Genomic DNA, 13,567 nt, shown 5'->3' with positions numbered 1-13,567 from the left:
CCAATCAATCACTCACTGAACCAAATGAGCCTCTAGGTGAAAAATGGCACAGTAGGCAGGTTTTGGTCGAGGTGGTGAGACAAAGGCCCCGCAAAGATGTCTGTGATAACACAACATGTGCTTTTCACAAAGATAATGACTGCTCTTCTAAAGGGGGTTTGGAAATTAGAGGAAAGTCAGTCACACCTTCAAAGTATATGAGCATTTTAAGTTGCAGACTCACTGCAAAATGGGCTTCACGTCTGACAGTGCATTTACTACAATGCTGCAGTTCTTGTCTCCTGCCAATTCCAGAACACAGGCCTGGACAACAAAACAATAGCCTATCAAACACAATCTAAAAACGGTTCAATAGAATGCTCCACAGTTTTACTTAAAAGCACCAGAGGCAAAGTGCCATAAAAGCACAGAACGAGAAGACAAATTGCAGTTTAATTAACAAACTCCAAGAACGTTAACTCTCTTCCTCATTAACAGCGTGTCATAGCTTGATAATTGAGCCCCTTTACCCTCATTCGGTATCCTGCAACTACTGTGCAGGACTCCCAAGGTGTTGTAGCCTGCTGCCACCTGGGCCTCTCATCAACCCCCCTCTGGTGGGGTCAGTAGGGGACTGGTGATACAATTGCAAGATCGGCTTTGCTGTCTAAAAACACCCACGACCCCGAGTCTCCCATCGCCTCAATCTAAGCAATGTACTCCAAGCAGCTTCCTCGTACGGCTAGACTTCATGTTGGGGTTCACATTGAGGTCAGTGCAGGGTGATACCCAGTCTAGACAAAGCCGCTGCACTATGTAAGGTTAAGGTTCAGAGTGGCTGGTTTGGACTGGGTATCACTAGATTCGTGCATTTCCAGGTTGTATCTGCTATCGGTACTTTATGTGTATGAAGGTGAGATCATTTCTTTATCCTTACTGGTATGTGCACTGTTTTTTAAAAAATATATATACATGTGTCTTTTCATTAATTTTAACATTGATTTCTTACATTGATTTCTTAACAAAGTCCTGTCACTTGGTAAGAAATTGACAGTAGTAACACCACACACACACTGTAATATTGTTGATCTCCAGAGTTGACAAGGAGTAACCATCATTTCTCAAGAGGAGCATCATGTTCTATTTAATTAGCAGAAACACGGTATATAGTATTATGTAACTGCTTTATCTACAACTACCACCACTATACTGTTCAGCATGGTGAGAAAAACTGATCCATAAAAAAATACCTGCAGACAGGATAAAAGAAAGAGAACTGACAAGACTTGTATGTAATGCTAACTAAAACCCATAAGTTTGATACCATATTGGTGGCACACAACTTTTACAAAAGTACACACACTGCAAAGGTCATTTCACTGGACCTATTAAGGGAAGAACTGTACATCTGCGTACTCAACTTGACTGCTGCTGATACCAGCTCTCATATATTCTTGCTGACTTTAACATTTCTCATGCTGAACTGCATCTTGTACAATAAAGATATTACATGGGAGTTTCAGAGTTCGCCAGATTCTTTAAAGCACCACAATCGGACTGTAGATTCATTGCCTATTACCTGCTGACTATTCAGTCTGACTGCTCTTAGAGTATGAGGAAACTGCTGCATTATGGTTGATACAGATTAAAAGTAACTGTTTCTATAGTATAATGGTTATTACATGACTGGCTGTGGCTCTGATGCTAGAATTTATGTCCTCAATGCCTAATACTGTAAATAATAGTACCTGTGCGTGTTCTTAGGTCTGTTCTATTCCTCACTGAGTGGTTACAGACACAAGAAACTACAGTAAGTTTGCAACACAAGGTATCTGCTGGGTTAACCCTCAGAGACCAGATGAGGTGTTCAGGCATTCAAAAACGACTTGGTGTAGAAACACTGGCTTCCATGATGAGCCATTTTAGATGGTTGAGTATCTCATGAAAACTCCTTCCTGAGTGGCGGTATTCAGCTACATTAACCCTTTACGCTTCAGCGCGTACTAATTTGCATAGGAATTTCAAGAATGTCCGACGGCTGCAAACCCGATTATACAAACACTATACGCCGATGGAAAGCTTAGATTCTCATGAATCCGCCGGTATAAACCACTTTCAGATGTGATTACCACAGCGGGTGAGAAAAACACATTTGTCCGACAAAAACGAATATTCATCCATCCGTTCTCTATACACGGCTTCAACGCACACAGCGCGACTCACATTTCCGGGTTTATTATTACACACAGAAAAAAAAGATTCCACAAAAAACGGCCATAATCCAACCTTTTACATCCAGACAGCACAAGCCAGTAAACTATTTTGTCCAAAACATGTCCTGAAGTCGGTATAAAATCCACGAATCGGTCGTTTTCAAGGAAATGCACCTCGCGATGTGCGTCCAATATTCCCTGTATTTTTCGTTATTTTTTTTATTTAAAAATAGAATATTAGCGATTTTTTGTACTGAAAACGGCTGGAATTGACTGAAGCTTAATGAGAGAAGACTCCAAAGGTATAGGTATCCCATCAGCCCTGGGAACAATTTGAGAGTCTTTAGAAAGAGCAGGAGGATGTCGCTGAAAGAGGGGCTACCTTGCTTAGCCGGCCAGAACCTTATTTTAACTCATGCTGCAATACATGTTTATCCCTTTATGGGGCAAGTGATCATATTTGGTAACTTCCACACACATTAAATTTGTGCCTCCCAGTGAGGTCAACAAGCATGTGGTTTTCATCCAGCCAATCTTCGAAGATAACTCTACATTACAGAACAATCAGCAAAGGCCTAGAACTTATCAAACTTCTTCTTTTCCCCAAAGTTGGAAAAAGACGGACTTCCGACTCGGTCCTCTTCCATCGTTTTGGTTGAAACATCACAACTAACCATGGTTAGCTGACAAAACTCACACATTTTACGGTTGAGTAGTTGTGCTAAGTGATGACATATATATTCCTTTGAATATTTTTTACTACTAACTAGCAAGGAACCATATATGGCAACTTCACAGCCGTTGAATTTCAACATGAAAATAAGAAAATAATGTAAATGTCACAAAAGTAAAAAAAAGTCTTATATTCTCCAATAACATTAGGGTTGAGATTTTGAATTTCAAAGTATTTCAATAAGTTTGTTTAAAGGTTTTACACTGACTTCACTGATTTTAGCAAATCTTTGAGATGTATTCCATTCTGTGATGAAAGGCACAACAAAGGAAAAATGTAAAATGAAGCAATCTCTCAGTATTTTGGAGAAGTGATGTTTCACACTTGATGAAATAAAGTAACTGTTATAGGACAATTTTACTAGCCTAGCCATGCTACACCCATGTTTCTGACGGCACAAGGGTCTAGGGAAGCTCGACAGGGAGGGAGGCGGGCTAAAAGGTTGTCTATCAAATCCCTCTGCAGCAATTGGGTAGGTATACAACCAATCAACGCAACGAATAGGCTGACGTAGTTCCTAGAGCACCGGCGGATTGTGGCTAAGTCCCGTTAGCTTCCCAACCAGCGGAGCCGCGGAGCCAACTGGTATATTAAGGATTTGCCATATCCCGTTGGCATAAGTCCAAATACGTCTTTCTTCTCAATGAAACACTTCAGTGTCGTCCTTTGTTTATCTTTCAAGTTGAATTTTAGCTTCAAATCTTTAAGGGCTGTGGCCAAAGCCGAGTCGAAAGATAACTGTTTATTGTGCGCTGGTTGTTTCTGTCAGAATCGTCACGCCTCTGTCGTCACTTAGTTACGCCCGCCTTCTGACTCTACACTTCATGGTGATTCGTCCGGCCAGTTTTAGGAGCATCCAGCCTCGAGCCTTATGGAGGGTAACTAGACCCACCCTGGCAGAGAATTAAATTCGTTGCCGTGGGTTGTCTAGCGCGGCTAGGCTACAATTTTACAGCTGTGACATGCCAAAGAACATCTGTACAATAATACTACTATTGTACACATCCTTGGTAGCATGTAGGTTGTGTGCAGGTGCGAATACTTTAATACAGTTGACAATTTTCAAAAAATACACTTTCTTTGAAAAGCAAGCATAGCTTATTCTGGTACTGTGTCTATCTACTGCTCATCCTGTGAATCCAACCTTTTCATGCAGTTTCTACTGACCCTCTCAAGTACCCTGAGAAAAGAAGGGGAAACATGGGAAACATTAGGAAAATGCAAGGCTTAATCTCTGAGCATATGCAGCCATATGGATCACAGCACTTTGTCTGCTGAAACCCACGTCCTGTGGGTTACACATGTTTCGGGTTAATCATACATGTTCCAGAGAGCACTGAACCACATCTACTTATGGTGGGTGTGATTAGACAGAGGAAGTCCCTGTGTGTGCACAGACACACACAGAAAAACAAAAAGCAAAGGAAGTCAGAAAACATAAATGCTGCCAAGCATGAGAAAAGGACAGCAACAACAGACAAAAAGAGGTCTAATTAAACAGAGAGAGAAGGATCAGAATGAGCAGAGCGATGTGAATACATCAAATATGAGGAGCACTGATTTCTTCGTCTTGTGTCCAAACAAGCTGCTGTTTAAAATGGAATTCCCTTTAATTCAGACTTCGCCACCGCAATCCCCCAAGGGACTCCAATAGGAATCTAATTAAGCAAGATCAATATTAACACCATCTCTCTCTCTCCTTCTCTGTTGTACCCCACATTTTTCCATACCTGCATTTGAGCAGGAGGAACATTCATTTCTCCAGATATACTACCATGCAGTAGGAAGAAAGTGAGGTGACAGAGATTACAAGAAAGAGGAAATAAGCAGGGCAAGATGATAAGAAAGGAAATGGAGGGAAGAGAAAACAAAAAGCTGAGGAAAAAAGAAAATACAAGATATTAAAAAAACATGTAAAAAAAGTAAGAGAGGAAAAAGGCTGAAGACAGAAACAGTAAAGTGATCGATAAGAGTTAAGGGCTCAGTCTGTAAATGTCTCTTTTCTATTGTTTCCCAGCATGCAGACGGCTTCAATATACAAAAGCAAATGCCGGTAACTGAATAAACAGATTGATGGTGTTTGAGGGCAAACAAGCTGTCGGCATACAGCCAGACATGGAGTGCTGGTTTACTCTGCAGCTGCCTGCTTGTTCACATATTCACCACTAGAACTTGACTGTAGTTTATCTGCATACAAAATCTGCTTTATGGACATGTCATGAGTCTGAATATAGAGAGTATATTGGTAAAGATGCTAGCTCTGGCTTTCCAAAGAGAGTGTAGATATATCATGAAAAATGGTTAGAATTTGATTTTAGTCATTTAATGTTTTCAACCTCCTCTAATGTTTTCTAAAACATGGATGCCATGAAGTTTGCATTTACAGTGTGGTCTTGCTAGCTGATACAACACTCAAAGCTCAGTGATTAGAGCATAATGGTCTAATCTGGTTGTTGTAGAAGCTTGTGAAACTGCCAAACAGATTTCTTTGTTAATATACAGCACACAACAGAAGGAGGTGGACTATGATTTAAATGTCAAATAATTCAAACTGGTATTACCTTACCGTGTTTCATTGCTTCTAAGCGGAACAGTAAAATATTTGCTCTAATGTAAAATTGAAAACGTATAATGTAGATGTAAAAATTCATGTCACAAAATGGGAAAAAAAAAATTTCTTTACAGAGATTCATTTTATTTTTTCAGTACTTCAAATGTTCACCATTATTTCTGATGACAAACTCAGTCCTCAGCATGGCTAACTCCGGTGTGACACACTGGTACTTCTGCAGATACACTACTGGTCAAAAGTTTTAGAACATCCAATTTTTTCCAGTTTATTGAAATTCAAGTAGTTCAAGTCCAATGAATATCTTGAAATGGTACAAAGCTAAGTGTTGTACTGCCAAACTTTTAAAAAAAAGAAAAAAGATAAGGTTACCCAAAACTGAATTTCAGGATAATACAAAAGGCCTTTTTCAGGGAACAAGAAATGGCTTAACAACTTAAAGCTGTTCTGTAGTGATGGAGGTTGATCAAGCCTTGAAAGTTGGTGCTACCAAATCCTACAGGTGTCCCAAATGTTCTTGATTGCTTTACAAGCCCCTCTGTCTGCATAAAAGTAGTGCTGGAACACACTGTGGCACCACAAACTCCACAGCATTATTTGAACTTCTGCAACAGAGTTAGGAAGAACTTTCTGAAGAATATTTAATTTTCATTGTGGAAAGAATGCCATGAGTGTGTTCAGCTGCCAAAGGTGGCTACTTTCATGAGTCAAATGTTTAGAATACATTTTGGTTTCTAAATAGATCTTTTTTTTAAAAAAAATGGTTGTATGCTTTTATTTCAGAGTACAAAGAGACATTTAACATGCATCACTTACAATTAAAAAAATGGAAAAATTAGGGTGTTCTAAAACCTTTGATTGATAGTGTTCTTTCTTCAAATACTATCTTTTTCAGCTGCTTTTTGGTGAGGGCGCTGTGTTGCTCTGCTGCACTCTTTAAAACACCCCAGAGGTGTTCATCATCGACTCAGGTGACATACCTGGCCAGGCCAAAGTTTTCACTATTTTCCTATTTTGACTTGGTAGTGTGTTTCTGCAGGCTGGGATTCGTCTTGTCAACCTGTAGATATTGTGGTATATCCACAGGCTTTCACTGTGCATCTACCTACAGTCAAGTCTGAAATTATTCATACCCCTAGCAAATTTTGACTTAAAGTTACTTTTCTTCAACCAGCAAGTTTTTTTTTTTTTTTATTAGAAATGACACACGTGTTTCCCAAAAGATAATAAGATGATGTACAAGAGGCATCATTGTGGGAAAACATAATTTCTCAGCTTTTAGTTACATTTAAAAGTACATTTAAGTCGAAATTTGCTATTGGTATGAATAATTTTGGGCTTGACCGTTTATATATATCATCTCCCCAACATCATGCAGCCTTACATCAACACACGAACACACTCCTACCCTACAGGCTTAACTGTCTGAAACATGTTATTAACCTTGCAGTATCTTCATACATTAAGTACAGTCTTTCTGAAGTGTTTCACTATGATTGTTTGTAAGAGATAACGCCTTACTTGTCAACTTATTAAAACAATGAAGTTATTTCAAAATTAGAATAGGAATTTCTCAAAACACTACGAATGAGGGGACCTTAGATGGAGCTGTATATTTCAAAGTGTGTCATGAAGCCTTCTCATCATCAGATCATTCAAAAAATAACTTCATTTTATTGGCTTTCACCAGCATAAGTGAAATTATTTTAGATGATTTTTTTTTCATCTTGATGAGAGTAATAATGTTGCAAAAACAATATGAGAGCACTCGTGTGTTTTATTATTATTATTATCATTATTATTATTATTATTATTATTTCATCCACCTGTTGAATCCACAATCACTATCAATTATACATCAAATCCCCTTTCGGTTGATGTTGAAAGAAGGTAAAAGGCAGTGAAAGTTGAGCGACAAGTCACTGAGAAGAGGAAGGAGGATGCCTGAGGAAGGAAGAGCATAGGATGGAAAGGACGAACAGAAGATGACAGAAGGAGGGAGAAAAAAACAGAGACGGAGAGGGAGGTGAGGACACGGGTGAGGGAGGAGTGGTAAGGTAAAGAGGTTGTGTGAGAGCTGCAGTATGCAAGCCCCGGAGCCATCATGCTCCTCTCATTAGCCACAATGGTGAGCTGGGAGAGTGATCAAAGACCGGGTGGGATCAGGCCGGCACACAGCTGTCACACTGTCACCACCACAGCAGACCGAGAGACACAGACAGAGGGAGAGAGGGGGATCGTGTGGTAGTGTTGAGATGAAAACAGCAGGATGAGAAAAGAGAAAGGAAAATAAGAAAGACCAGGGAAACAAAGAACCTGAGAGGTCAAAAGAAGGAAACTTAAAAGGTGATAGAGAGATAAAATGTGGTAAAATTACAGGCAGGTTAAGAAAAAACAGTCAGCAGAAAAGAACAAAACAGAGGAGAGATGGAAAATGACAAAAAAGGAATAAAAAGGAGCGGAAAGGAGGATTGAGAAGACAAAAGAAGAGAGGAGAGAAAAACAGGGAAAATGCAGAACACATCTATCATGTAGTTTCAATGCAGCGTTCAATTCCCCACCTCTCCCATTGTCGCTGTCTCCTCTCCACTGCTAATCATCCCATCCAAAGTAAAGAGACGGATGGAGCACATCTCCATCCTCATCTCTCACTCCCACCAATCTTTGTCACATTCTTCCTACTCCGTCCCTGTTCTAATCACTCTATCATCGACCTGAAGGAGAGATGTGATCGAGGAGGGAGGTGTGGGCTACCCTCCAGCCCACTTTAGGAAATGAGAGAGGGGAGGATGAGACCCTGGTGGAACAGAAGAATGGAGCAGGAGGAGGGAACTTAATGACTGAGCAAAGACGTGAAAGAGTGAGCAACGGAGGGGATGGGACGAAACGGAGGAGGGAGAAAGCAGGAGAACGGGGAGCGATTGGGCCCACTCACCGGGAGAAGTAATCTGCTGATCTCCACAGCAGGAAGGCACGACTGTATCAGTGGAGAAGCAGTATGAACAGAAGGAATGACAGGACAAAGCACACAAGAGGAAATACTAAGTATGATCTTATGAAATCATATTTACTATTTATTTTCACTCAAGAGACTCTTTTGCAACAATTCAAACTCCAGCACAGTCAGAATGCGTTATCATTTTATTTATTTCACCCTCAAACTTGCAACTTTGACTCCACTCATCACCTTTAAGATTAAACTCCAACAGATTGTACACTGTAAAAAAGAAATCCCAGTCATGGGTTCGAATCCAGCTCATAGTCCTTTTTCTGTCTCTCAAAAAAAGCCAGAATAAGGCCAAAAAATGATCGTGGGGTTGATTAGCTTTTGGTATGAATCACACTACTCAGCTAATAAAGTTTATATTGGCCAAATAAAGAATCACTCGTAGTGACTATTCACAGAACAATGTAAATGTAACTGGTACAACAACAATGAAACATGACTTAGGACAATCAACTAGCAAATCATTGAGACAATTCAAAAACTTTACTGCAAAAGGTCGCCCTGAAATTTTAAGTTTTCTCAAATATATATATTTTTTTACGGTATAGTTGACTGTTGCTCCTGCTGATGACTTCGGACCAAACTTACACACACATATATACACACACACACACACACACTATCCTACATTCCATGCACATGCTTTTCACTCGCATCCATTTGCTTCTTGTTGACCTGTTTACTTTTGTTCTATGTTATGTTTATATGTCCATTTGGTTAGGTCATGTTTGCAAATGAGAACCGGTTCTCAAACATTTTTAGCTGGTAAAAAAAAAGGTTAAGAAAAACAATTTTGACTAAAGCTCCTCCGTGTTACTGAGAAAGCCTTTAGGTAAGAAATTAATAAAATAATCAACAAAGATTCAAGGAGAGGTAGTCACTGGCTTCTATATAATGTGCCCCCCCCCCCATTCACAGACAGGTTTCACGTTGGGTACATTGATTTTACTGCAGTTGTGTAGCGTGTCGTCGAAGTGGGAAAAGATGCCTCTGAGGTCTAAAACGTGGCTCTACTTTTGTAAAATGGACGCCAATAGTGCGCAGTGCAGTATATGCCAAAGCGGGTGGTAAACTCCATCTAAGGCTAAATACCGGCACGAGACCGATAGTCGACAAATACTTTAATCGAAAGTTGAAAAGAACTTTGAAGAGAGAATTCAAGAGGGCGTGAAACCGTTAAGAGGTAAACGGGTGGGGTCCGCGCAGTGCGCCCTGGGGATTCAACTCGGCGGGCCAGGGGCGGCCGCTCGGTGCGGGAGGATCCCCTCGTGGGACCTCTCCCCGGGTGCGAGCTGTCCCCCGCCGGGCGCATTTCCTCCGCAGCGGTGCGCCGCGACCGGCTCCGGGTCGGCCAGGAAGGGTCCAGGGGCGAAGGTGGCTCAGTATGTACTGAACTGTACATTGCTTGCAAATGTTCTTTTGCACTGGAAATCACTGGAAAATTGAACTCAAGATGTGAAAAGTAATGTGTAATGCAATTTTCATTCTGTTAGAGTATATATTGTAAAACTGGTATCGAAAAAAGTATTGTTTAGGAACTGGTATCGAAGTGAAGGCATCAGTATTGGTACCGGTATTGAAACTTTTAGATTGATACCCAGCCCTAGTCACAAGATATAAGTACTATACTGATGATGGAGAAAGAAATGAGTGGAATTATTTGTTGTGCAATGTATAGGGGTAGTGGTGGCTCAGTGGTTTTTAGGCTACTGATTGGAAGTTCAGAGGTTGAAGCCCCAGCAGCACAAAGCTGCCACTGCTGGGCCCCAGAGCAAGACCCTTAACCCCATCTGTTCCAGAGGCACCTTAGTGTGGCTGACCCTCCATTCAAATCCCAGCTTCCTGGGATACTCGAAAAGACAATTTCCCCTCACAAAATCATAGAAATTGAATTTTAAAAATGAAATATAGCAGTGGTGGAAGAAGCATTCAGATGTTTGACCACAGAAAGACATCAGTATTCAAATGCTCTATTATGAGTAAAAGTCCTTCATTTAAAAGTTACTTCTGTAAGGTATGCAGTAGGTAGTGAGTAAAGCTTCAGCAAATTATTTAACAAATACAGTGGTCCCTCCCCATATCGCAGTTCACTTTTCGCAGTCTCACTGTATCATGGATTTCTGAATTGTATTTGATATCGTGGATTTTTCACTATATCGCAGAATTTCGCAGTATAGCTATATTTATATATTAATTATTGTGGAGGGCTGCATTGAAGAACAATGCTGGAGAACAGATATCTGCCTTTCATGTGCTATGCAACTGCTGCATGCTTTTATTTTGACAGATAGTTATTAAAAAAATTGCATTTTTGCAACAATGGGTTTTAGAGGGCTAAAGGAGTCTTGTTTGATTGTGTCAAGCCTGTGAAGTACTTGTTGCTGTTTGCTGCTTTAATTTTGGCCAATTGAGCAGCTTTCGTCTGTTGAGGTTTGAACCTGAAAAACTGCCGGGTGCAGCTATATTTTTGTTGTTGCATAGTGATTATGTTACTTAAGATGTTCATTTCAAATGGTGGAATGCAGCTTATAAGGTGTAAAGGCATACATCTTACAGTTATGTTATGATGATGCTCATGATTCCAGTAGCGATAGCTCCACTTTAATAAAGAAAACGTGTTTAGTTTAATTTGGGGGAAGACTAAAGTTTTCTGTCAATATTAAGGAAATCTTTAGATTTCCCTTTGAAGTCCAGTATCTGGCAATCTGATCTTTCTGGTCATGTGGAAAGCGGACGAAAGGAGAGGGAGACAGAGATAAAAGAGAGAGAGAGTTAGCCTTTTCCCTTAACAATTAATTATGACCATCTCCACTTAGAGGTCAATTACCATAAATCAAAGTCAGAATAATAAGCCCATCAAAGCCTTGTTGAGTCACTGGCCTCTCCTGTCTTATCACACAGCTTCATCATGTTTTATGTTCACACTAACCCATTCCCGTCTTTCCCATGAGTACCAATGGGTTTTGACAATGCAGTGCAACAGTTATATCGGACTCTCAGTTCATATGTAATATAACAGCTTTTTTCATTACAATAAATACACAGAATAAAACAAATAATTCACTGACTGAAGTCAAGTTGTGTTTAATATATGATAAGAATTTGATTACTGACATTCTAAAAAAATCAGCAGAATGTTTCATACTGCTTATTAGCCTTACTAAAATAGAAATCCTTTAGTATTGCACGTTAGCCTCCAGCAGTTTAAGGAAGGAAATTTTACAGATTTGGGAGAAGTTCAAAAGCATCTCTTTTTGCTTGTTCTTTTGTCTTACTAATCTTTATATTAAAATAAACTCTTGGAATGAGCTTGAGACTAAGATTCAGATTCAACTTCATTGTCAATGAACAGAGTACAACAAAAAGCAGTCTTCACATGTCCTAGCTTGTTAGGATGCTTGGCGCAGAGCGTAGGATCGGCCACACAGCAGCACCCCTGACTTAAGGGCTTTGCTCAAAAGTGGCAGCTTGGTGGAGGTGAAGCTTGAAACCCTGACCTTCTGAACAGTAGCCCAAAGCCTTAACTGCTGAGTCTCCAATAAAATAACTGCTCATTCTATTTTTTATGCCTTGATAAAAATGCGTTGGAAATTAATCGGGAACAAAAAGGTCTCAGAGTGGCATTGAGGGTCACTGATGGTCTTTAGTGCTTTGATGATAAAGGAGGGATGACTATAGGGATAAAGTGGGACAATGCCTTCACAGCAGCAAAGTATGATGACATTCTGCTGTTTTTATGTTTTTAGCCATGCTTGTTGTGTGGTGCAAGGAATGGCAACACCAACCAGTACCTTGGTCCACCACTTGGCATTGAAAGCAAGAAGACAAAGCCATCCATCCATCCATTATCTACGTACGACTTAATCCTCATTAAAGCCATGGAGGGGCTGGAGTCTATCCCAGCTGACTTAGAGTGAAACCAAGCCAAGGGACACCCTGGACAGGTCACCAGTCTATTGCAGGGCTACATATAGAGACAAACAATCACACTCACATTCACACCTACAGAGAATTTAGAATCACCAATTAACCCCAACATGCTTCTGGACTGTGGGAGGAATCCAGAGTACTTGGAGAAAACCCATACATGCACAGGGAGAACATTCAAAGATCCCGGGAAGGCCAGGATGTGAGTCAATGTAAGCTAAAGCCAAATTTCAAATTCTCGGGTTAAAGGAATTACATCCAACAGACTATGGTGATACTACACCATGAGTTTGATGCTTGCAGTTTTGGCATTTATCTCAAAACCCTACAGCAGATGTTAGTTTTGAGTGTTTTTTTTGTACTGCTTGAGACTGCACTGATCAGCACTAGGTGGAGCAAATTGTTGCTTTAGACTGTGCTTGTTCATTTATGAGTTGTTGTACAGCAGCTGTATAAAACAGCAAGTGGAGCTGACTTGGCTACATCTGTAGAGGCTAAGCTGCAACTAATCAGTAATGATGCTAATATGGGCAAATAAGTTAGCATAACAAGTGGGAAAGAGAAAGGCACAAGCTACATTAGCATACTGAGAGCTAATTAGCAAGTCGCTGATTAAAGCGGAAACTAAAGCAGGACTGAAAGCTATATGAGGAATTCTTGTTTGGCATTCTAGCTCAAACTGGGACAATGGTAGGACAAAGAACAAGCATCCATCAGAACCCAGCCAGGTTAGTCAAAGGTTATTTCACTTCTAAATGTGTGTAGCTTTGGGCATGAAAGATAGAGTACGCTCATTTGCAAGTAACGTGAGGATATTAGTGAGGAGCACAAACATACACAGATTTCCCCAAACCCACTATGCATTCAAAATATGCTACAATTGACACCATCTTTATTATTCACATTGTAAAAGGGATGGGGCATTACATTTGATCTTTTGGTTGCAGGCTGATAACCTCCTGGCCGCATTGACACTCTCCAAAGTCAGCTTCATTGTTTCTAACTGCTCACCTAGTTACTTCTATGTAGGCCAATACAGGGGGCAATAATTCTCCATGTATATCCACTTACCACTTGGAGGGTGGGACTAGAGGCTTTTCTAACTCACTGGGTGGGAGGTTTGGTTCATCCTGTGTACA

At 40.3% G+C, this 13,567-nt stretch overlaps 1 protein-coding gene across 13 annotated transcripts in view; it reads right to left on the bottom strand.

Moving 5' to 3' along the window:
- The window catches only part of rbfox3a (RNA binding fox-1 homolog 3a), a 600,072-nt gene that overhangs the window by 276,530 nt on the left and 309,975 nt on the right, over nucleotides 1-13,567 (bottom strand). For 8 of the 13 annotated variants that reach the window (XM_051939196.1, XM_051939188.1, XM_051939185.1 and 5 more), the window contains one exon: nucleotides 8,430-8,471. The exons of the other annotated variants lie outside the window; for them this stretch is intronic. In XM_051939196.1, coding sequence (XP_051795156.1) covers nucleotides 8,430-8,471 — 42 coding nt within the window. The remainder of the gene's footprint in view (nucleotides 1-8,429; nucleotides 8,472-13,567) is intronic. 13 annotated transcript variants of the gene reach the window in all.

This window comes from Acanthochromis polyacanthus, chromosome 19, assembly GCF_021347895.1.
Source record: "Acanthochromis polyacanthus isolate Apoly-LR-REF ecotype Palm Island chromosome 19, KAUST_Apoly_ChrSc, whole genome shotgun sequence".
NCBI classification, from domain to species: Eukaryota; Metazoa; Chordata; class Actinopteri; family Pomacentridae; genus Acanthochromis; species Acanthochromis polyacanthus.
Note: the sequence above shows the minus strand (reverse complement) of the source record. Positions and strands in the feature narration are given on the sequence as shown.